Below are 25,014 nucleotides of genomic sequence, written 5' to 3' on the forward strand. Positions count from 1 at the left end.
TTTTGACAGCGTGAGGAACAGCGTCTAAACACTGTTATATGGTAGAGCGCCAAACTGCTAAGCTATACAAGCTGCTTCAGTAGTCTGAGTAATGCAAAGGCAGAGCAGCCTAAAAAGCAACTGTAAATTTATGATCAATTGTAGGTGTAAAGGTACCTCTTGAGACATGTGCAGTTCTTAGCAATTTGTAAAAGGAGGTAACTTCTGATGCTCCTATGCAGTGCTGTTACTATTGCTGCTAGAAGGCTGGAACTGCAAGGGACGATTTTTCTGCCTCTTGTATACCTCCATAACGGCTCTCAAGGCAATGTGCTCATCTTCTGTTGGTGTTACAGGAGGAACAGGTATAGGTTTGAATCAGACAAAGTGTGGAATTGTGAAATTTTTTTTTGTTTTGCAATTTCCTCCCATACTTGTAGTAACAGCAGTTTGTTCAGAGTTGCATTTGAGGAGAGAACGAGATTTGGGCACAGGTCACAAGGGTGTTTCTAATTTAGAGCAGGCCGAATTCTAGCCAAGTGAAGTAACAGCACAGGGGATTGTGCGGGGGGTGTGGTATATTCTGGGTTCTGGAGGGTGCATGTGTGTGTTTGGGTCCATCGGCATGTTTATTGATGCTAGGTTTGTCTGTAGATTGCACAGACCTGATAGCAGCTTGGGTTTTCCAAGGTAAGTGAGGAATGTTTAGCACAAACAGATCGGTATGGCTGCTCCTGCACTAAGACTACTGCTTGGCATCTCTCAGTGCGAGCAAATACCAGTGTATAAGCAGTCAAAGGTGCTGAGCATCGGGCATGAGTGCAGGGCCGACATGACACAGCTCTGTCGAAGTGGAGCGAGAACAAGGCTGAGGCTGGCATAGCACCAAACACTTTATATCAGTGCAGGTCAACTGGAAAAAGGCCTTTTGCTGGTATCGCTTTTTTTCCAGTTGAGGACCTGGTTTAAGCTGTCCTGGCAGACTTCTTTCACTGGGATTAAATGCGCATCCATTAAGAGGTTTGCTAACTCAGCCTTACTAATGCCACTGTAGAGCAATCATTTTAAATCCAGGGCTCTCAGCTAGTGGCATCCTTCTGCTCCTCAGAGCTGGCTGCCTGCTTTTAAGTGTTGTTGATGGGAGGGTATTGCAAGCCAGAAGCCTGTCTTTGGGTATGTCTTCTTGTTACTTGTTTTCACACCTTGTAAAGCTACCTGAGCTATTTTTAGATGGGCAGCATTGTAATGGAAGCGATCTAGCTGTGGTACCTCTGAGATCTTATGATCCAATTTGTCTTTGTTACTTGGGTGCATCAGCCCACACAGAGCTCTGCGCTGTCACGTCTGATCATTTATTGATTCCTGCCTGCTGAAAATCTCACTCTATAGGTCTACATCATAGAGGGTACGATGCTTTGGTAGCCTGGCCAATATGAGAAGGAAGGCAAAAGTCCCTCCAAATAGCAGTTCAGAAGAAGGACTATTAAGAGGTGAAAGTACACAAGGAATTGGGATTTTGCAAATCCAAATCTCCATCTTTCATTTTTCATATCCATCTGTATTTAAAATGCAGGCAGGAGAGATTGTGTGTGTGTTATGTGTAAAATACATATCAGAGACAATGATCAAATTTACACTGCAGTGCTGATGGTTAAGTTGTGAATTTGCAGCCCATTACTTCATAAGGTCTTTCAAATTGTGTTGGCACTTGGTTGCTAGAAATTCCTATTCAGTTCCTAGTTAGAGCACACAAGCAGCTCTGCAACTCTGGTGTGTTGCCCTCTGCCTGGTGTCATTCCCTGAGCTGATTCCCTTGGCTGCACATCTTCTTTCCCTACCATGACTACAGGAACCCGTGATGTTTTCTCTCTCCTTGGTAGGTTATCTTCTGTCACTCTCTCAACACCACAGGTGTCCATCAACACCTTGCAGTGCAGCAGTGAGTCTGGGTCATCACTCCTTTTTGTGAAAGAATTTATTAATAGACTTGCTGTTAATTTTGCTTCAGGACCTGGTGTCAGGGACAAGAACATGCACGAGTCAAACGTCAGAGTTGTTCATTTTAATCGGCTTTCAATAATTCTGTGATCAGATTCTCATAGGGTTTTGTTTACACAGGTATGGACACTCAGGCAACAGGAGTACCGAGTGCTTTGTAAGTTCACAAACAACATACTTGATTAGTATTAATATGGGACTCATCTCTGAAATACCAACATTTGCTATAAATGGACAAACATACTGAACAGCTTTCTGTAGCTAACACTTACTCAAGAGACAGAGGAGGGATGGAGAAACGGTTGGAATGTCCTATCAGTCCAAACACTGATAAATAACCCACACTGTTGCCAGGAAAAGGCAGAGGACCAGAGATTTTGAACTCATTAGATTTACAAATATTCTATCCTTGTCATTGTTTTATCATCCTGGAATGTTCACATGGAACTTAGCTCCATGTGCTGTTTTCCACCTTCCCACTTAGCATCCTTACTTCACACGAAGTATTGTATTTTCAAATTTTTTGTTACAAGAAAAGTAAATTGTAAATTCAAGCACTCACAAGTTACGATGAACAAAAAGACCCCTTAGAAACTTTGGCTGCTTTAATCAAAAAGGGGTAACACTGCTGCTGCTAAAGATTGTTAATAATTCACAAACAAGATTTAAAGTGAATATAATGTAAAGGAAAACCGCTATTGCTAGGAGCTCTAAGCTGTTGTAGCTTTGATGATGCTCCTTGCTGACACTGAGTGGTGCAATTACCACATGCTGATGGAGGAGAGCTGCAATTACCACATTTTCTGAGTCAACTGCTGAGGTGTTTTGTTTAGCTGGCATTGGTATTTATTTATGTGTTTATTGTAGGCAAATTCTGTAAAGTGCTTCCCCAATATTTGTAACAGAATACTAGGGAGAGACCTAGATATTTCTTCCCCCCCCCCCAGCATAAAAATCAGCACTTTGCATTAAATCCCCACTGAGAGCAGGAATCTATACTTCCAACCTATCTGAAATTGCTGTGGGAGTCAGTTGGGGGGCTCTGTGTAAGAAAAAGAGTAGCAGGGAGTGCTGGAGGCCTTGAGAAATTTTGTATTAAATTGTTTTGCCCTTTATCACGGGTGATGCTCTTGGGTTTATTTTTGCAAGCCCAGTGGTAAAAATGCAGGTAATTAATTAAGCTTTTTGTCCTAGATTTACCAAGGACCCAGTGCTGTTTGGGGAGGGACCAAACCACATTATTTTCATTTAGTAGTGCGATAGCTGTGATTGGCAGGTTAAAAAGCAGCTTGAGTGGCTGCTCGTACACCTATGCATGTATTCTTATGTCGTTTTGACTGCTTGTGATTTTTTTTTCCCAGTCTTGCTTTTCTGATAAGAGATTGGTCTGAGTTCAGGAGGAAATTGTTTGGAAAATTTGGTGCTAAAATGGGTTCATCTTTTTTCAGGGATGAAATGACAGGAAGGAGAACACTTTTTCACCCTTGCATCAAAGGATTGTCTGGACATTGAGTTTGGACGTGACTAACTGCAGAGGCTAGGCACTAGCTTCTTTACCCATGATGTGTAGAAAAGGTCTAGGAAGAAGCTGAACATTTCACATTTCTCATATTCCTTTTGTAAAATAATAATTTAAAAAAGCTACTATGCAAAAATATTTAGTTTTTTTTTTAAAAAATTATTAAAATAAGTTCAGAGGATCTTAGGGTTACACTTTCCTATCTTCTTCCAGTGTTATATACAAGCAATCTTATGTCACTTCCTGTAGACATGTATATATGACAAATTATTCTGTAACATGATCACACTGCATTTTTAATTTTTTTCTTTAAGACCTCACTTTCTTCAGTGTTAGTATTTGTCAGTGCAACGTGGGGCTGTGAACAATCTGAGATACAAAGCATCCCACCTCATCGGCTGTAGTTGCTGAATGGCATCCAGTGATCAGGGCTTAGTTTGGCAAATCCCATGAGAAAGAACAAGACTTTAGTCCTTGGTCACTGGTGCCACACCTGGGCTACACGAGACGTCACATGTCAAATCACTGTGGAGCTCCACTCGTCAGCGCTTGCCAGCTCTGCTGTCTCAGGACACTCAGCGAAAAATACAGTTGTCTTATCAGGCCTAAAAAGCAACATGAAGATGCCTGTTTGCTGAAGTTTCATAAATACTCTTGTATTTTTTATTTGTAAACATATATGTGTGCGTTTGTATGTACATGTGTATGCATTGTCATGGAGATGTCCAGTCCATTGGATGACAAGCAGACCCTGGTGGTCCTGGCTCCTTTGCCCAGAACCCGTGGCACGTTCTTCACTCAAGGTAGCGGATCTTTAGAAATTGCTGGAGGAGGGTACATCATTCTGTCTGCTTTTGCCATTTCACACAGCGTGTGGAAGGTGGGTGAATCTGATTATAGGTGGCTCTACATTTTCCAAGTAAGTCCTGGATTTTCTGAAAGAGATAGGACAACTTACGTTGAGTAGAAAAGGTATCAAATACAGTGGTGGTGACTCACCTCATTAACTGCATCTTGCCGATGGCCTCACACCTTGTGAACTTTTTTTTAATTTATCATTTCATGGTTGGCTGCTCATTTGTCATTTTGATAGGTGATGGCCTTCTGAGAACACTAGCTAGTACTGTGGGATCACTGAGGCCAAACAGAAAATGGAGAAAGTAGCAAGAAATGGAAAACTGCCACTCTGTCTCTAAACCAGGTAGCTGGATAAATGGTCATTGTGAATCTGTTTGCGCACAGAAATACAGCTATTCTGTTGGTATTAAGCAACTTGATCTACTTCAGCTTCAAGTAAGACCCTAAAACAAAAAGATATATTTCATTATAGGTGAGGAGGAAATAGATGTTCACAGGCTGTTGACTATCCTTGAGCTGAGCATACTGACTCAGAGGAAATGTAGTTGTATGGAGAGGAGCATAGAGGAGATGGGAGCCATTTCTCTACCTGGATCCAGCAACACTTTCTATTGTGAAAATACACCCAACTATTTGTTTTCAGAAGATCTCAAATGCCCTGTTAGTGTTTAGTACAAACATGTCAGGGTCAAGGATTTTGCTCAGATGTCCTCTGAAAGAGCTTGTGAAATACGGAATCTGAAAATCATCCAGAAAAGATGTTTTTGGGAAGGTGAGTTATGTGAGGACCGTCTGTCGGGCTTAACCTACAGGAGAGGTTAAGATGCAGTTTTCTGGAAAACTTTAGATAAAGGAATCTGTGTCTTGGTCTGACAGAGGAGAGTCTTGTAAAGGATTCACTCAGGTCTTCACTGTGTCTTGTAAGGAAAAAATCTGGACTTTCTCATTTGAGGAAAGGCATTAAGTAGTATTTCTAGGTGGGCAGAAGTAGGTTGCAGTGATAGAAACAGCCGCAAGCAGAGGCAAAGCCAATATGTGAGGGTAACCCTAAAAACTGAAGGTGTTATGGGAGATGGCTGTAAAGAGTTTTCATTATGATTGAATATTAATTAGTGACATGGCTATTAATGATGACAGTAATTAACAGAGGAAGGAAAGACTTGTCATTGTCCCGAGGGTGAGTAATTGGTCTTGGCAGGTGATAAATAATGCTTCAGCAAACTCATCAGAAAGATAATCTGTCTGCCTCAGGACAACTGGAGAACAGCTATAACATCTTCTAGGCTCTTGGCAACATTTAGGAATGACTTCCTGTTTTTAACAGAGACAAATTAAAATCCCTGATCTCGAGTACTGCTTATATTCTGGAGGGGCTGATCACAGGAGTTCTGGTTGAGTTGGTGTCTTCAGTTTACTTGCTGCTTTAAACCTTTCTTTTTTTGTCTTAATAACAGGGGGAAGAAAGACTGGGGAACCAGCTTGCAGCATTACTTGAATTTTTCATTGTAGTTTGATGAAAATTGAATAGATTCCTCAAAAGAGGCCTAGAGCTGGGGACATGATCATTCTGTGTAAAAATGGAGTGGGACTTAATCCTGCATTAAGTCCTCCTGTATATCTGGAAAGGAATCATGCAGAATGCACTTCATCTCCCTTGAGCAAAGCAATGCATTACTCTAGATGATTTTCAGATATCAGCTGTCACGTCACTTGGCAAGTCTGTAATCTGAGACCAAAATCAGGAGAAATAGCGGACATTTTAGTTTGGGGGCTGAACAGAAAACCCAAGGAAGATTCTGGTTTAACTTGAACCAAGACGGCATTTTCTGAGGTTTTCTTTTGTTTCTAACAATACAGCACTTCAGTTTCAGTCTTCTTGAAATGATTTGCTAACCCCAAATTTTTTGTTCTGTCTTTAGGATATTTTTGTTTTGTAAAAGGCAAGAGGAGAACATACAGCTTTGTAAAATAGAGTATTTTATTAACAAGCTTGTCAAAACAGCACTTACTGGCTCTGAACATTTTCCCCATATGTTATTCAGCTAGCACTGTTCACTAGTGTGCTCTCATCTAGCAGGTAATTTTGGACCCCTCAGACATCTTTTTCTGCATAAATTTACTGTTTGCAAAAAAATGATTTGACTTTAGGCTGCACATGGTGAGCTGGTTTCAGCAGAGACAGGGAAGTGCTGACACCATTGCCAGAGGCATTGCTGAGATGTTTTGCAAGGTACTGCAGTTCTGGTGACCCTGGTGGAAAGAAATGGAACTTAAATTTGAAAAGTTGCTGAATGGTAGAGGGAGAGACCATCTTAAGAGGACATTAAAAAGAGTTCAGTTGGTTTACTGAAATGGCAGTAGGGAGCCACTGTGTCAGGCCTCTGTAGAGACGCTAGAAGAAACTATCAAGGAAGAAGAATAATTCTTTCTGTTAAATGATAATACAGGTGTGATATCAAATGCATATAAATTGCATATTAATAAACTTAGGCTGGGAATTTACAAGAGTTCCATCCATCAAAAAAAAAAAAACAAAACCCACCAAGAAACAGGAAAAAAATAACTTTCCAAATAGGATAGTGGCAACTTAAAATGCTCCTAGGTGGAGTTGGGAGGTGTGGAGAGTGACTGTAGAGCTGTGAATACAAGCTTGTGAGATAGGTCCTTTAGTGTCTGGTTCATTGATACCTTCAAGGCAGATAGAGATGATGCCCAGCTGCTGCTTGTTGGTCACATCTGTTTGCCCAGTATTTAAGTGAAAGCAGATGTTTCTGTCATCTTTAGGAGCTCTGCTGATTGCCTGCAGGGGACAAGTAGGTTGTTTCGCTTACCTTGGCAGGGGGAGGACACAGGGGTGAGGCAGGTCAGGTCTGTATTTCTGCTTGCTGCTGAAGCCTGACTGAAGAGGGTTTACTGATGCTCCTTGCGCGGTTGTGGGTCACCTTGTATTGTCAGGGGAAGCAGGAGCAGCTATCCCCTTCTGCATGGGATAGAGCCTACATTTCTAGCAGTAACTTCACCTGTATGGGAGAGTCACTCAGACTTGCAGATACTGCAGGGACCTGGGACACTAGCAGTGTCTGTTGTTTCTCTCTGTGGTACATTGTAATTGTGACTCCTGGCCTTTGTTGCATTTAAGGTTTGCTGAGGGTGTGGGGATGCTCTGAGCCTGTGGAAGGCAAAATGTCCTTAAGACTTTTCTGGAACAGGCATCATATGGGTTATGCTATTTCTTGAAGTACCCACTGTGTCTGAACTCAGAAATGATCCATGCAAGTAAGATCCTCTGGTGTTTGTTTAGTAAGCCTGAACCATACGATTGATCAGTTCCTTTTTGTATGCTATCTTCAACTTGTATGTCACAAAGCATAGCACTGAGTATTGCCAGGGCTATTAACTTACTGTATGTGAATGCAAATATTTCTCAACAAATTGCCTGTACGCTGAGAAGGCCTTGGTGTTATGTCTGCATCCAGACATGGCATCGTTAGTTTGTGCTGCGTGCTGCTGTAACTTGGTGTGGATTTGCTCAATTACCTCCAAGCGCCTTTGCTGATTGCCTTTGACTTTGGACAAGTCAAGTTAGCGGAGTTGTACACACCATTATGTTTCATTTTAAGCTTAACTTTCTGAGTATGGGGTTTAACTAAATTTTGCTGCCCTGTCCTGTTGTATTTTGATAAAAGGCCTTAGCTTCTACTGAACAAGTTTTCCACCCCTATGATTTCCATGCGAGCAACAGAGAGGTTGTATACATGCAGAGGATCAATCCTGGAGATCTTTACACTGTTTATAAGATAGCAATAACCTTTGTGCTACTCAATGGGCCCTGAAAACCTAATAAACTGGCCTAATGGGCCTTAAAGGCTCACTTCGCTGCTCCTGCCCACCACCCTGCTGGTGCGATCACTAGCAGGTGACAGCTCAGCAGTGGCTTGGTTGCAGGCACGCTGAATACCACTTCAATCTCCAAAACATTGCTTGTCTTTTACATAAGCAAGACTTTTCTCTGCCGTTTTTGACTGATAGCTCAGTTCTGTACTTTTAGATTGTTGTTTCTGACATTACAGGTGCAAGGTGCCAGTAAATGCTCCTTTGTCTCCTTGCTAGCTAGTGCTTGCAGAAACATAACTGCCTGTATGCTGAGGTGAGAGAGAAGCAACAGGGAGAGAACAAGTTAGATGGAACCATTAGAGTAATATCTGGCTTAAAGCATATCAAGTCTCCTGTCACATAGAATACTTCTTGGGACTTAGTACTTGTCAATAACTATATAATTACAGTGTGGCACAAGAAGGAAAAACATTCTGAAACCTCAGTGGAGATAAAAAGGAAAATGGAATAAAATCCATGTCAGTTCTATTGAATCTATCTAAATGTTATCTCTCTCTAGGGCTCTCAAACCCTGTGGTCTCAGCATTTAACGCTTTCTTGACTTTTTTTTTTTTTTTTTTTAAAAAAGGTGCTGATATTGTGCAGTGGCTTATGAAGAACCTCAGCATTGAGGATCCAGGTAAGGTGACGACAGCTGGGGAGGAACAGATACTCCATCTGTATTGTGTATGCCATTAGACAGTAGATACTATTTTGCTGAGCTCTAAATACCAGTAGAACAAGGTTGATTGAAGCATTGGAGGGAAAGAGGAGGGAAAGGGATAAGAATGAACGTCTTAATTCAGTCTAATAACTTACACTGCAATGCACAGAAAGCACTTGGTAGGACTCTCAACCTGTCTGAGAAATTGTTACTATCTAAGAAAGACTGATTGATTTTAAGGTTGTTCCCAGACTTAGAAAGGAAGTTGGTAGGTGTGTGTGGTTAAGCAGGCAAATGCAATGGCAGTTTTTCATGATGTGGAGAAAGGTAGCCATGACTGACAGGACATGCTGGCCAAGGATGACACAGATGGCATCATGGGATCAGATGATAGCTGCTAATTTATCATAGCAGGTAGATAAATGGATAATCAGCCATAAACAGTGGGTACAGTCCAAATAGTTCACTCCTCAGAGTTTTGGCACAGTTAAGAACTATTCGGAAAAGAGGAAGAAAAGATCTGCAGGCCCAGAAGTTTCTTTTCCTTTTCTGGAAAGGGAAAAAATCTAGCATCTCACCTCCCAGTTTGTTTCTGCTACCTACTTGTCACCATGTGAAAGCAGAGATAGAGGCAGTATTGTCTCATCCAGGGGATCCCTATACAGAGATCCCTTCTCATGAGTCCAGTCAAGTCTCAAATCTGAATTTCAGTGGTAAGGAATAGCTTTATTATCTACCTGGGGGTGTACGAGCAGCTGATCTGTATTTTGCAACTCTGAGAAAGCTGATGCAGCTGATATTGGTTGTAAATCTGTGCAGATGTGCCTCTGCACTGGTGAAGGTGGCCCTGGCAGTGCTAGGATATGTATTCCCCTTTGCCTCCACGTTTCCTCTAATGAATGGCAATGCTACAGTGTCAGAGTTTGTCTTTATGAATAAACATGCTGCTAATGACCTGATGTTGCAGGTGTTTGTTGGATTTGGTAGAGGCAAGTGGGGTTCACTGATGGAACAGGCTCCTTGTCAGCTGTCACCTGTGGTGGACAATGTGCTTTGAATTGAATTTCAGACTCTGAAGCTGAACTAATGTCTGACATTTTCTAAACACAAAACCAGGAGCTTAAGCATTTGAGCAGTGTTTCGTCTGTGTTGTAAGGCTGATTTCTGCTCTCCTGCTTTGCACGGTTTGGTTGGAAGATATAAGGATGCAGTTGGGTACAGAGAGACATGTGTGCACCAGGTCTTCACATGAGCCATCACCAGAGCCGCTGCTGAAAGCAGAGGAGCGTGCAGTGCAGTGCATGTCTTCCTGACACATCCCTGCTGTTTTCTCTTTCACAGCAGAAGCAATACACTTGGGAAGTCTTATCGCTGCACAGGGTTATGTCTTTCCAATCTCAGACCATGTCCTTACCCTGAAAGATGATGGGACATTCTATCGTTTTCAGGTTGGTGAGCCCTCTGCCTCCCTTGTGGCCCCTTCTGCTGTGCTTACAATAATACTGCTGAAATCATCCGCTCTTTATCCCTAAGCACCCATTAGGTCTATGAAGTCAGGGATTGAGGCTATCTTGGTGAAGGCCTTAGGAAGTGATGAAGTCCCTTCAAAAGGATCTGCTTTATAATCCCAAATCACTCTTTCCTTCTTTCTGACCCACAGTTTTTACATAAATGAACGGATATGTCCTGTGATTATTTTTGGTATGTGATTTCAAGGCTGTTGTACTCAGATTTGAACTAAACCAGGAGAAAGAAAATGGCTTTCAGGTTCTAACTCTGGCACAGAACTGAGTATCCATCTTCCGGTGCAAAACAGACCAGGTCAAACTTTGGAGTTGGACATTTAAGCTCTGGCACAACAGAAAATCCAAATTTTTATCCTCTCTTGGTTACAGATTGGTGTGGGAGAGGGGGCAAGCTTCAGGCTTTGGCTTTTTTACAAAGGATTTGTAACCTTGGCGGTCACCTAAGCTGGGACATCTTTATCCCTCAGTGTCCCTGTGCCTCCAGATGTGTTGAATTTTTAAAGCATCCTGTGCTTGAGTTCCATGCCCTGTCCAAAATGTGCTGCTTTCAGCTTCCTAGATAACTGAGTGCTTGTGCTGCAACAACTCCTTTTGGACAGATTGTATAACTTTAAAAGAAGCAGTAAGTTCAAACCTGGAGTCCTACTGCCTAATCCTACTGGCTGAATTTGTGTTTTACTGTTACATGATCCTAACCAGCTTCCTTATCTTTCCCTCTGTGTGTGTGTGTGATATGTGCCTGTTCACCCTCCTGTTCCTCCTTTATTTTTTTTTTCCTCTTTTTTGGTTGTTATTTGAAAAGCTTGTTCTCCTCTTTGCATCTGATGTTACTGCCGCTCATGCTCACTGTCCTACCGCTAGTGTGGTATTGTGTTATCATACGAGACCAATGGCACAGTGAACAAAGCAGCCCAGGAGATCACAGACCTCCCCTTATCTCGCCCACCTTCTGGTTATCTGGCATCATTCAGCCTAAGACTTTTCACTACAATTCCCTTGCATTTCTGAAAGTCCTGCTCCCGCTGTCATGTAAGACTTGACAGAAGCAGGGGTAATACTGATTGCCCATTTAGTTGTGTTTTTTCTCTATTTTAAAAGAATGACACCGTAAGAAGTTGTCCTGTGCAGCTCTCAGGAGCTAGATTTCAGTATAATTTAATTTCTTTTCCTTATTTTAAGCTTGTGTAAACTACATCATCAAATTGTCTTGACTGCTGATTGACTTTTCTGTCCCTTATCTTTTCCTACAACTTTTGCTTATTCTTTGCCTGTTGCCATTTCCTGCAATGATTCTCCTCAGCCATTTTTTGCAAAAGTAACCTGATAGTCATGTTTCTTTTCTGTTACTCTCTTCTTGCCACTTTCTACCTCAACATCAGTCCCTCCTTTAATAGTAGCTCATGATCTTGTGAAGCTCATAAGATCTATGTCAGTAAGGAGCATTGAACCTGGTATTGTTTGATCCCGCTGTGTTTTCTCACTGTATTTTGGTGCAAGGAATAGTCTGTGCGTAATGTCCTATGCCCATCAGTAATACAAAACAGTGTTCCGTAATTTGTGTGATCACAGGGACATTATTTTTCATTCATGTTAAAACTGACATACAGCCACATGTAGTAATATCTTGTACTTAATTGTAGCAACTGTAGTATGCAGACCTGGGTAGAAAACAAAAGCAGTAAACTTAGCAGGACTTCTGCTTTTAGAACGACTCTAATCAGCTGGGTTTTGACCTCTGCTATCTGTTATATTTAAAAAGTAAATTGTTTTGTAGGCTGCCAACCACACTGGTAGCTGCTCTGAAAAAGCAAGTGGTGTGTAGCCTATATAAAAGGCCATGAGTTTTCTCATACTCAAAAAAAAAAAAAAAAAAAATCAGGATGCCTGTGAATTTCTGGGAAAAGAGGAGGAGATTCTGGGGATAAAGGGTAAGATGTCCACATTCAAATGAGCTGGCAACAGTATCTAACATGTCATCAGGATACTGGACATCCTCTTCAAGTGGTGCTTGTACGACAGCATTTCTATTTACCTGCAGTGAGGAATGTTAAAGGTGATACCTTACTGGAAAAGCATCCTCACTTTTACTGAGATCTGTAGAAGTGTTTCCCCTGAGGGCAGAAACCAGGCCATAGGCGACTTCTTTTTGTACTTGTAATGTTGTTCTGCATCTGAACTGTTTTTAATCTCTTATATTACAAAAATGCGTGTGTTGTTTCTTAGGCACCATACTTTTGGCCTTCGAACTGCTGGGAACCAGAAAACACAGACTATGGTGAGAGTATAATTATTTCATTGTAGAAAGTTAGTACAGAAATTTTGCGATGGAAAAAAATGTCTTTAAAATAATTACTGATGGCCATATAAACCCGTCATCATCATAGTTTCTTGTCAGACTCTAGCATTAAAGGCAGATATGTGCCTGTCTCAAATACGTGAAGTGAAACCCTCAGGTGTTTGAAGCTCATAGAGCTGTAGCCATCGAGTTCAGTGGGGCCAGGGTTTTACCTGCTGTTGCCTTCGTTCTCCCATAGCTCTGTTCCTTTCAGCAGGATTTATGGTAAGTAGAATAGTGCTCCTTGGGAATCTTAAATAATAACAATATTGCTTTTGTGAGAGAACATACTGTGATCTGTAGCTGACTGATATGTTGATCAATAAAAAGTTACTTCATCTGGGCGCTCATCTGGCTGATCAATAAACCAGTATATAACTGACGCAACCCATAGTTAAAGTTCTCTGATGTATGACATCAGGCTTATTTTTCCCATTTTTTTAAGATTACCAGCTGATAGCTGGTAAGAAAGAGAAGACTGAGCATGATTTATGGGCTAATAAACTGCAACGTGGCACATTAAACATGTGGGTGCCTGCAGACAGTGATAATAACGTAAAGAAAATATGTCGGTGTTGTTATCTTTAGCTGTCTGCATGCAATACTGCTGTCTCTTCCAGAATTGCAGTTCTTACACAGTTAAATGATAAAATCGGTTGTTGCATCCTGGTGTGGCATTGGAAGAGGAAGTGAATCCATGTGTGCACTCATGAAACAGGAACTTCTGGAAGTCCTTCTTTTGAAATATCTCATAATCTAAGATCAGTTGAGAACTCCTCCCTGAATAATCAGGGTTTTTTTTCTTTCTCAGGGAATAATTACTCATCATTATGGATTCTGGAAATCACTTGCTGGGGTGGAGAAACAGCCTGCAATGGTGTCTGTCATGTCCATTTGCAGTCCTCATCGACAGGGAAGCTAGCAGAGACTTCTGTGTTTATCCCAGGGAGGGAACTGCTTAGGAAAAAACATGATGCTGTTCATTACATGCAAAATAATTTCCAGATTTTACAGTCACCATATATAACTGTCTGAACTATGCCAAATATGTATTCTGTAAATATCAGAATAACAGTCTGAGGAGGGAAGTTCTGTTTTTTCCTAAGGTATCTGATAAATAACTGGTTTCGCAGTCAGATTATTGTGCTGCAAGGGCATTGAGTGGAGCAGTACACCTCAAAATAAATTCCTGCATGAGCTGACCCACAGCTGGACAAGCTGCAACTGCATTAGCTCTGAGCCCTGTAGTGACAGATTTTCATCTGTCCCAGAAATCTCTAACATATGCTTATAATCAGTCTTTGCGTATCAGAGGTCTGTACAGATGGAGTCTTCCCAGGAATTAATCCCGAACTAGCAGTAGACCCCAATAAAACTGAAATCCCAGCAGCACTTCATACTTTTTCTGTTTGCGTGGATCCACTCACAGGACAGGAACTAACTTGCTAATAGCAGGTCACTGCTTAGCATGAAGGAATACTGTGAGATGATGTGACTCTCACTTTATTTGGTGTTGTAAATGGCTTACAGAAGAAACTGCGCTTAAGATGTATAAATATGTGTGGGCTGGTCAACTCTGGTTACCATGCATAATCTAACATATGAATGTTAGAATTATAGGAGTAGCATAGAATAGAACTACATGAGTAGCACTGTGTGTTTTTCATGTGTTTTCAATAGAAGAACAGGTTTCCAATGAAAAACATCCATGAAGGGGTCAGAAAATTGTATTTACCAGAAAACCAAAATCCTATGCTTTTCAAAGGAAAGCTGAAATTTTCTGGAAAAGATTTATTGCAGTTTTCTGTAGATGATGCTTTGCCTTCTACCCCGCTCCAGTTTAGTACGCTGTTGGACAATAAGTGCCTGGCCCTTCAGCATGAGAGGGCAAAACACAAAGAAGCTATGAAATTCACGTCTAGATTCATCCCCAAACGAGAGCAGTGGACCTCTATTATGTATATCAGACCTGACTGTATATCCAGGGTGTGCTGGGGACCTTGTGTTTTGGCCTGTAATGGAAATGGGGTGAGCTAGCAGGTCCAGCTGAGGCTTTCCCAGAAGGCAGCGTGGGACTGCTTTGGTGTTGTGCACTGGACTTATCTTGACCCTCAGAATCCCAAATGACATCAGTTTCTGCAGTGTCTGCCTATGGTGAAATGTAAGAAGGCTTTTCTTAACTATTTGGAATGTGTAGCATATGTAAAAATGCTTAGATCATACCTTTAAGATCCGGTCTGTATTTCTGTTTTCACTTCAATACCCTGGTCGGGATTTTTTTAATTATTTTTTTTTCAAACAAGTGGGCAAAAGAAGTGCAGGGCTGCTCGCTTTGTCAGGCATGTTCCCAAAGTGCTGAGGGGAACAGGTTGCTAATGCTAAATCTTTTACTAGCCCCAGAAGCAATTGTGACTTTCTCAGACATCTTGTTAGGTCCTGGCATCTACTCTCAGCACTTCTAAATGAGATGTCCCAGATGTTTAAGGCCTCTGAGATTACTAGTGGGTAATGTCAGCTGGGTGTTCAGCCCTCTCATTCCTTGCTTCATGTTGCTTTCCGATGAGAACGAACAGTGCATGGACCACTTTTTTCTTTTTTAAGATCTAGTACTAATAATCTGTCTGTAATTGTTTTCCATTCTGTTTCTCCCTTTAGCCATCTATCTTTGCAAACGGACCATGCAGAACAAAGCTAGGCTGGAGCTGGCGGATTATGAAGCCGTAGGTACACTGCTGCTAGAATTTAAAGCTGAGGGATGTGGGGAGAGCTTTGCTCGCCAATTGAATGTTACCATTTTGTGCTTTGGGGTCAGCCTTTACTGTGTCTTTTTTTAATAGTCAGAATTGTGTGAAGGCTGGTCTGGAGACACCATCAGGAACACAACTGGGGAACGTCCCTGTCTTTGCAGTGTCTCAAATTAAAGCGTCTGCTGTATAGCCAGCCCTCCAAAATTTGGGAAAATTACACAAAGTTTACATTGGTTTCCTGTTTCCAGTTAACAGTTCCTGGTTTATATAGCAGATATCAACACACGGAAATGATGGATTTTTCAGGTGCATTATGGGCGATGAAATTGCTGATGACGCTTCTAGTTACAAAACTTTTCAGATGTTAGACTTGGACTGTTTTCAGTATGCCATGTAAAAAAACATTACTCAAGCTTCTTCAGTGTGTTTTCTGTTATGAAATGGTTATCCATAAAAATATCTCCAGATTGTGCAGGGATTGGGTGGAGAGAAGTGGGAAGACAGAGGCAGGAGGGGCAGGGCTGGTGTGAGTTTCTCTGAATACCAGCAGTGTAACACTCTGACCAGCTGAACTTTTCTTTCTATCATATTGACTTTTATTGTTGTTGTTTACTAGCTCAACAGTGTAACAGACGAATTTCAAATGTGGAGTTTTTCATTGGAGCGTTTGTTTACAAAGCTGGTTCTAGTGGACTTCTGTGTTCATGTTTATTGCGATGAAAACATTTACATTGCATGTATTTTAGGTTTTTTTTTCCAAGAATGGTTTTTTTTCCTTCTTCCTTACCTTCTACATTTTGGGACTTTTGTGTACGTGGATATATATACATGCATTTGGCCCTTTCAGTGAAGAGCATGCCAAAATTGCCACTTATCTAGTCCACCCTGGAAATGCATCCAGATTTCCCAAGAGTTCTAATCTTGAAGTAGAAGCATAAATGATGGAATACAATAATCTGCATGCACTTAGACATCCTTTTGCTGAGTTTTCTTTTTTGCATATTGCTGATTTCATTATTAAAACCATTAAAATTGCTCACAGCCAACCAATTAGCTGTAAGGACTCTAAAGATCTATTCAGCAGTGCGCACACTCCCACACACATGCAGTGAGGCTATGGCTAAGTACTTTTGCACATCGTTGTCTACTGAGAGTAGCAATGCTCCAGTGATGGCAAATAATTAGATCTTGGCAGTCTCTCATTTTTCTTGTGAATATTGCATTGCACAATTAGAGATTACTTCTGCATGCAAACTTTGCTCTCTTAATTAGAGACAATCAGATAAGAATGGCACCAACTCTTCATAGTCATTATGGGAACTGAAGCAGCTCCAGCAATGGAGTTGTAAGCTAAGCACAAGTGAGAGAAACAGGCTTACAGGAGCAGGAAGGAGCCCTGTGCATTTAGAACACATTTTTGGAGATGTAGCATGAGCACGCTTCTCCATAGGCGTCAGCACTGACTTGGAGTTTCCAAAGAGAATCTCTAGAAAGCATCTCAAGGTACATAGTTTTTAGGTTCTGCATGCAGCATTCATGGACAAGCCCCCACCCTCCATTTGTACTGGTGGAACAGGGGTCTTAATGGTATGATTAAGCTTGCGTAATTGCATTCAGTTTTGTTTATAATTGGCCAAACATAAGCATGATCCAAATATTTCTTCAATTGGTGATGTTTCATTGGCTTCAGCATATTTACTCCAGAGGGCACATGTGAACATAATTTTTTAAAAAAAAAAAAAAAACACCAAAAAAGAAACCCAAAAAAATTGTTTTTGCAGATAATTACAAGTAGTTCTTCCTTGTAGTGGAAATCATCACAGTTCAGCACAGCTGTGAATCATTTGCTTGACTGTTTTCCTCTGTGTAGATGGACTGAAACTCTTACAGGGACTTGGTGGTAACAGCGCCAAGCTTTATGCCTTGTGTTACACAAGAGTTTAAAGTAAATAATAGAAAGATTTCTTTTAGCATTGTAATGCATGTGTTTAAGCACTTTCTTGAAATAAGGGGAATATGTATAAAAAGAACAGCAGTAGAACTGATAGTGTTGATTTTCAATGAGAACTTGCAACAGTTGAAGCAAGTGTAATGGAGAAGGGCGTCAGGTTAATGGTTTGTTGTAGGCATCCGTATCAGGGTGGGTATGGATATGTGGCTTTGGGGGTGCCATTTGAGCCTGAAATTCTGACCATGTCCTGAGTTTGACCTTTAGCTGTGATGAAATCACATCCACCTCAAGTGTTCAGATCACGACACTCTCTGTAATGGGTCTGGACCAGAGCTCTTGCTTCAGACATAGCGTGAGGCTGCACCTGGACCCAGTCTTTGCAGTTAGCAATGTTCATTTTTCAGACAAACAAGCTATTTCCTTTTGTGGATTGTCCTGGCAGTCCCCAGCCTTCAGTGCTGTGCAGCTGTGTAAGGCTCTCAGCGGTGACCGGTACTGAGCAAAACAAGGGATGCTCAGGCTTTGCACCTTAGTGAAAACCTGAAGAGAAGAGAGTGGTGGGGGGAGGAAGGGAAAGTGGGGATGAGAGGGAAATGTGCAGGTGGCAGCCATCTGCTATCAGAAATGAAAGTGGTCAGCATGACAAAGCTTCCCAGTATGATCTTTTTGGGAACAAGTCCACCATTATTTTCGTAGTAGAGCTCAGGCTGTCTTCATCACATGCTGTTACTTCTCCCTGACAGGGCTGTCTTGGCTGCAGCCCGAAAGGATGTGTTACAACCTTGCTTTGCCTGCAAGATAGTTCAACTGAAACCAACACTGATTTCTGTGTCTTGAGTTTTCCAACTTAAAAAAAAAAAAAAATAAAAAAAATTGAATAAGATAAACACCTGCCATGCTGACTGTGCTCTTAAGCAGTTGTTATCATTACAGGGATTAATTGTTCTTACTATTTTAATCTTTTGTCAGGAAAACTTAGCAAGACTTCAGAGAGCATTTGCAAGAAAGTGGGAATTCATCTTTATGCAAGCTGAGGCCCAAGTGAAGTGAGTAATCCTGGAGCACTGAACTGCACCAGTATTTAGAGATGGAAAAGGAAGGGGATTCTGTACAGCTAAAACTTCTCTGTCAAGTCTTTACTGCAACTAAGCTCAGAAGTTGTTGGTGCATTTTAATAACAGGCAGACTAGAAACAATAGTGATCCCATTCTAAAGGTTTGTGCCAGAACCTGAAAGATGGGTTTAATTATCTGTACGCGGAAACCTTGGTCAGGAGCTCCTGAGCCTGGATTTGCCATGAGAGTTTGGGCAATTCACTTGCTCATTCTGCTTTTGCTTTTGTGTAGTATTTTTGTTTTGTATAAATAGAAAGAACAGAACTTCAGACAGTCATCTGTCTGTGTTACTCTGTGTTTGTAAAGTATTTCTGAGTTTAAAAAATACTGCCACTTCAAAGTGATTATAAGGGTGGCATTTACAGCAGGCTGGATTTGGTTTTCTCATTTGTACTAATCTCCAGTTGACTCCATTGTACCTCTACTCTCTGCAGGGCAACTCATGCTACTAGATTAGCATGGAGAATTGAGTACCACTTACATGAAACTTACTCAGATTTAGTATTTGGGGTTTTCCTATCCTCTGCTCATAATTGAAATCTACATTTTTTTCATCTTCCCTCATGAAAACAGTTTGAAGCCTCTCAATGTTTTAAGCATGTTTTCATTATTGCTGCAAAACGGGTATGGTCCAGGGTTTGTAGACTAGTGTCTACAAACTAACACCTAGAACTCTCTGTGTCAGTTTTGTGCATGTGGTTGTCACCTATAAAAGGGAAAGGTTGGTGAAGATGGCGCATGAGAACACCAGTTCCAACACTGTACCGCTAGAAGGAATTTGCACTTTGAGCATTATATGCTAAAAAGTTAAGGAACATCATTTCTTGAGGGTGTGGCTGAGGTATATGCCTCTACCTTTGATTAACTCTATGGAATTTTGATTAATTCTTTGCTTAATAACATTGTAATTATGCGCCACTTAAGTACATGGTAATTATCCTTTAAATTACAAGGTAATTAAGGGATTTTTTTCTGACCAAAATACCAGTGTTCTGTTTGGAAGAGAAAATTAGAAGTTAAGATAGCAATTGTACTTTCAGATACTTAAATGTTTAATGCCAAGATGAAGGGGGGAAAAAAAAATCTAAGTCAAAACAAAATTCCACATTCTGTCCACACCATACAGTTATTACCTAAGAAAGAAATGCAAATATCAGATTCTTGCCGTGATCACTGTTGCTTATTCATCTTTTCTCCATTCAGTTTTCTTTGAAATGTAAGCATGGACTGGCCGCTATCAACTTTTTATGCTGGCTAGTTTCAGCTTCTTGGTTCCCAGTTTATGTGGTGGTTCAGTCTTCAGGTTTCCAACAAGACGGGGCTGAAATTCACAGTGTAATTCACAGCCCTGAATTAATTAAAAAGGAAAACAAACCAAAAATACTTGAAAACATTCCTCCTGCTTACCAAGTTCTCCTCTGCTTTCCATGTCTTCGTTTGCACACAGGATTTCCATTGCTGTACCTACGTTGCTCAAAAACTGCAGCCACAGTTATCAGTAAGCTTGAGGGTTTGAGCCAAGCTTGGGTTTGCGTTTCGGTTCAGCACAAATACCCATGAAGACAATTCATGGAGCCTCCAACAGGTCCCTCCAGTTTGTGTGCGATGTGAGATTGGCAGAAGACTTCACCTTCCCCTTTGGTCAGGCACAAAAGGCTCGCTCAGGAAAAAGAGGTTTTGGGCTGCATGTCTGCATTTGCTCCTCAGCGCAGTGCAGTGACTGCTGTCTGGCAGCAGGGACAGAGCCTGGGCAGAGCTGGTTTCTCATCTCAGCCTTGCAGGGCGGATAGTCAGAGAGCGATACCGAACTTTGGAGGACTCAGGCTTTTTGTGGACAGGGGTGTTCAGCAACTTCAGTTTCAGTCCCTCAGTTTCAATCTTAATCCCCTTGATACATTTCTAGCACAGACTTAGCCGAGGATCACTACACCTCCAAAAGAAAAACAGGAGAGGGGAGAGCCTGATGGTTAGAAATCCCAGCTTGCATGATTTTTTTCCTCACTGCTTTGATTTTTCCTGGGTGGCAGCATTGCAGGAACCCAGCATGGGGACATGGTCAGCTTTTCAGTACTGCTCTGGAAGTGGTTCCTCCTTTCCTGCACCTCATCCAGTGCCTCTGCAGGTAGATCTTGCAAGCTGGTGGTGGCTGTGCTGTGCTCATGTGTAGAGCTGAGCCCGGGAGTGAGGCACCAGGCACGCATTGCTTGATGCTGACAAGAGATAGGGGAAAAGTTGCTTTGAACAACCTCTGGTGGTGTCTGAGCTGTGTGCTTTGAGTGAGTCGATTCACTGGCTGCATCAGTGCTGAAATTACTGAGTTGCGGTTTGCTGACCCAGCTGCATGTCTCTTGGGTGAGCACTGGCTTTGCACGGGGCCATGCAGCAAGCTCGGCTCCGCTCACCTGTGCTGTCACCCCTCACTCTGCCAACACCAGGGCAGGTGGGCAGAGCCCTAAGGGTGGCCCCAAGTGCTGCCTGTGCTGTTTCTGCTGGAAACACCTGTAGTAGCTGCCCCTTCACAATCTGTGGCTATACCAGTGGTGCTGCTGGCGCACTGGAGTGCAACGGGACCTCCCAACGTGGACCTCTGGCACTGGCCGAGAGCTTCAGCTGGAGTAAGGAGGTCCCAATGGGTGTCCTGACAGCCAAAGCTAATCATGAACTTCCTCAGCCTGCCAAATCAGGGTCTGGGAACAGAGTATCAAGAAAGATTGTTTTCCTCACCAGATGAAAAATTCAGATGTTAAAATAAATTTTCTGCCTTAATAAGAAAATCTCTTTTGGAGCAAACATCAGTGATATTTTGTTCATGGTACATGGCCTTGCAAGCAGGAGTGTGACATTTCTGTATAAAAAAGTGGATTTCTGAATTATTTTGTCATGGGATTAAAACTCCAGCTAGGAACTGTAACAAAGAAGAAATCGTTAACTGTATGTTGACACATATGTTTGTGCTTTTGTTTTCAGAATCGACAGGAAAAAGGATAAAACAGAAAGAAAGATTTTGGACAGCCAGGAAAGAGCATTCTGGGATGTGCACAGGCCTGTGGTAAAGCTCTTTTTGAATGATGAGACTTTCCAGGCTTTGACAGGAACATTTTAATACTAGTAAACACTGTGCCATGTATTGCACAAAGACATCGCCTTGGAAGTCACCACATGGATTTTGCTTGCATTTCAAAACAAGCCAAGTGTCTACAAGATTATTTTAAAGATTCTAGGTTTGCACATGCATGGAAGTATTGATTTGGAAATTGTGGTGGGTTCACCTTGGCTGGATGCCAGGTGCCTACCAAGCTGCTCTATCATTCCCCTCCTCAGCAGTACACGGGAGGAGAAAATAAGATGGAAAAAAACTTGTGCTTCAAGGTAAAGGCAGTTCAGTAAAGCAAAACCAAAGCCTGTGCACGGAAGCAAAGGAAAACAAAAGATTTATTCTCTACTTCCCATCAGCAGGTGATGTCCAGCCACTTCCTAGGAAGCAGGGCTTCAGTACGCGTAGTGGTTGATCCAGAAGACAAACATCGTAATAAAAAGTCCCCCACCTCGTCCTCCTTTCTTTTAGCTTTTGTTGCTGAGCAGATGTCACATGGTATAGAATATCCCTTTGGTCGGTTTGGGTCAGCTGTCCTGGCTATGTCACTTCCCAAGATCTTGCCCACCCCCACCCTACTGGTGAGGGGAGAATGTTGGAGAGACAGCCTTGATGCTGTGTGAGCACTGCTCAGCAGTAGCCAAAACACTGGTGTGTCATCAACCTTTCTAGCTACCAATACAAATCCCAGCATGACAAGGGCTGCTATGTTGAAAATTAACTCCATCTCAGGCAGACCCAATACAGAAATATGTGATAATTTGAAGGTTATTCATTGTGCATACAAAAGAAAAGCCGCTTACCTAGTTTGACTCAGGCTTCCTAGAGAAAGTTGTACTCTTAGCTGAGAGATTTTCTTTTGGTGCCAAAGTTAGGAGTAAATGGATTTGATGCTGAGATGCTGACTTTGGGTATCTGCACTCTCTTGTTTAGCAAGCACAATTTATGGGACACAAACTTCAGGGAAGAATTTTGGACCTGATCTAATTGTTTATTTTAGAGAGGTAAAGTAGCATGTGGATTGTAAACAGAGGAGTAATATGATTACCATTATTTTCAGCCGGGCTGTGTGAACACCACAGAAATGGACATTAGAAAGTGTCGTCGTATGAAAAACCCACAGAAGGTGAAAAAGGTCAGTTTGAATTTTTGGTTTTCTTTTGGGGTTTTTATTAAACGCAAATCATACTTGACATCTGCAGTATATCAGAGCTTACCAATAGGAACCACAAGTGTTTTGCAAATATCAATTCCCTCTTGTTCTAAGCTGTGAATTTACTATTCCCGTTTTACCAGCAGAGCAGTGCAGGCTGGGTGACTGATACAGCTGAGACAGGTGTTAAACCCAGATGACTCTTGGCTCTGCGCTCCCATAAAATTAAAAGCAATTGGCAAAAGTACCGAGGTCCCATTTTTCAGAAATTATTTGGGCACATATTTTTCAGAGCTTTTTACCCACCTTAATCATTTCAAAGGCTGGATCGTTAGCATCTTGGGTGTCTTTGACTTCCAGCAAGTTTTAGCTCTTCTGTATATATAGAATCATAGAATCATTTAGGTTGGAAAAGACCCTTAAGATCATCAAGTCCAACCATTAACCTAGCACTGCCAAGTCCACCACTAAACCGTGTCCCTAAGTTCCACATCTACACATCTTTTAAATACCTCCAGGGATCATGACTCAACCACTTCCCTGGGCAGCGTGTTCCGAAGCTTGATAACCCTTTCAGTGAAGATATTTTTCCTAGTATCCAATCTAAACCTCCCCTGGTGCAACTTGAGGCTGTTTCCTCTTGTCCTATCACTTGTTACCTGTTTCGGAGGGGACACCAGACTCAGGAGCTTCCATCGGTGGTTAAATTGCAGCAGAGCTCCTCACATGTCTCTTATGAATTTTAAATAAAAAGCAAAGGCACTAAATGAAAGGGTAGCTGATATTACTTTCAGTGCAGGTCTCTGTCCTGAAAAAGAATGGCTACAAGTCAACCTGCAGGTTTTTGTTTAGAGAGGTTCACGTGAACTTGACCCATTGACACCTGGTTAAGCAACTTTCTTCAGTGCGTAGTTTTACAATAAGAAATGAAACCAAGTGAAAGAAAATGGCATGTGATTAGGTTCTAGTCTTTTCTTTCTCTGCTTGTTTCATTCCAATGACCACTCCCAGTGTTCATCCTGCAAGCATTGACACACACAGCCTTCAGAGCTCCTAAAAATTATCACCTGCATTTTAACATTTAAAATAAACTCTTTTCTTAATGTGCCTGCAGACCTTTCAAGTGCAGGCTTCTGCAAGCACGGTCTGATCTGTAAATTTTACTCCAGGCTGAATGATTATTGACCTGTGTGGGTATAAACAGTAGGAAGTTGCTGGCTTGTTACGTTGCTGCTTTGCATAACAGAGAAAAGTGCCATAATCTGTTCTGTTTGTTTATTTGTTCCTTGCAGTCAGTATACGGGGTTACAGAGGAGTCTCAGCCCCAAAGCCCTGTACATGTGCCCTCCCAACCTGTACGCAAAACTACAAAAGAGGATTTCCGGAAACAAGTAAGAAGATGACTATATGGCAGCTCTTCTGAGAACTGTTATGTGCAAAAAAATAAAAGCATATAAAGTCATTGAGATACCACCAAAACAAATTGTATGCTTTACCTGTCCTTGATCCTCACGTACTTTATGTAAAGTAGTGAATATTTAAAGATACGTGTATATTCATTGAGCAGTGCAGTTGTATGATGATATGTATTATGGGCAATACTGGCCTGTGAATCTACTATTATTCTGTCAGTGAACCAGTAGGCAGGTTCATTTCTGGTTCACTGAGGATGTCTGAAAAGTGGACAGTTAAAAAGGCTAGGGAAGAAGCCAGCATACTGGGGCACAGGCTGGGGATGAGTGGTAAGGAAAGGCATCATGCAGTGCATGACTGTACAGTCAGAGCTTGTAGGGACCTGGGAAAAAGTCGTTTGCACAATCACTCCAAGGAATGGCCAGCCAAGTCGCACATCCTTGCCCTGGCACAGGGAAGTCTCCCTCAAAGTAACTTTCCTGCAACGAGCAGCACTCCCTGAAGTACAGGCAGGAACTGCTAGGTCAGCATTTTAGTAAAGAGAGCTTTTAACATGTTTCTTAGGCAGCCAGTTTTAGGGTGGTCTTCTGAACTAGACCTAAACACTAAATTTCTTGAGGTTTTTCCATCATAGGCAACATAGGCTGCAGAGTACTGTGAAGAACTGGTTCATAGCGGAGTGCAAATGTGCTGTAAACTGTTATTGGTCTTGTGATGCCAGTCAGTTAAAGAAGTGGAAGAGGGGACTGTGGTGTAAAAAGGGGATCATATTGCACCCTGAGGACTCTA

At 41.8% G+C, this 25,014-nt stretch overlaps 1 protein-coding gene across 1 annotated transcript in view; it reads left to right on the plus strand.

Annotated features, from left to right (window-relative positions):
* The window catches only part of RGS6 (regulator of G protein signaling 6), a 269,437-nt gene that overhangs the window by 195,040 nt on the left and 49,383 nt on the right, over positions 1–25,014 (plus strand). Inside the window, exons 3-10 of the mRNA XM_086463544.1 lie at positions 8,817–8,867; positions 10,233–10,339; positions 12,641–12,692; positions 15,408–15,472; positions 18,420–18,496; positions 21,533–21,614; positions 22,720–22,794; positions 24,105–24,203. Of these exons, the coding sequence (XP_086319670.1) occupies positions 8,817–8,867; positions 10,233–10,339; positions 12,641–12,692; positions 15,408–15,472; positions 18,420–18,496; positions 21,533–21,614; positions 22,720–22,794; positions 24,105–24,203 (608 nt within the window). The remainder of the gene's footprint in view (positions 1–8,816; positions 8,868–10,232; positions 10,340–12,640; positions 12,693–15,407; positions 15,473–18,419; positions 18,497–21,532; positions 21,615–22,719; positions 22,795–24,104; positions 24,204–25,014) is intronic.

Source organism: Leptosomus discolor, chromosome 3, assembly GCF_034619465.1.
Source record: "Leptosomus discolor isolate bLepDis1 chromosome 3, bLepDis1.hap2, whole genome shotgun sequence".
In the NCBI taxonomy this organism is placed as follows: Eukaryota; Metazoa; Chordata; class Aves; order Leptosomiformes; family Leptosomidae; genus Leptosomus; species Leptosomus discolor.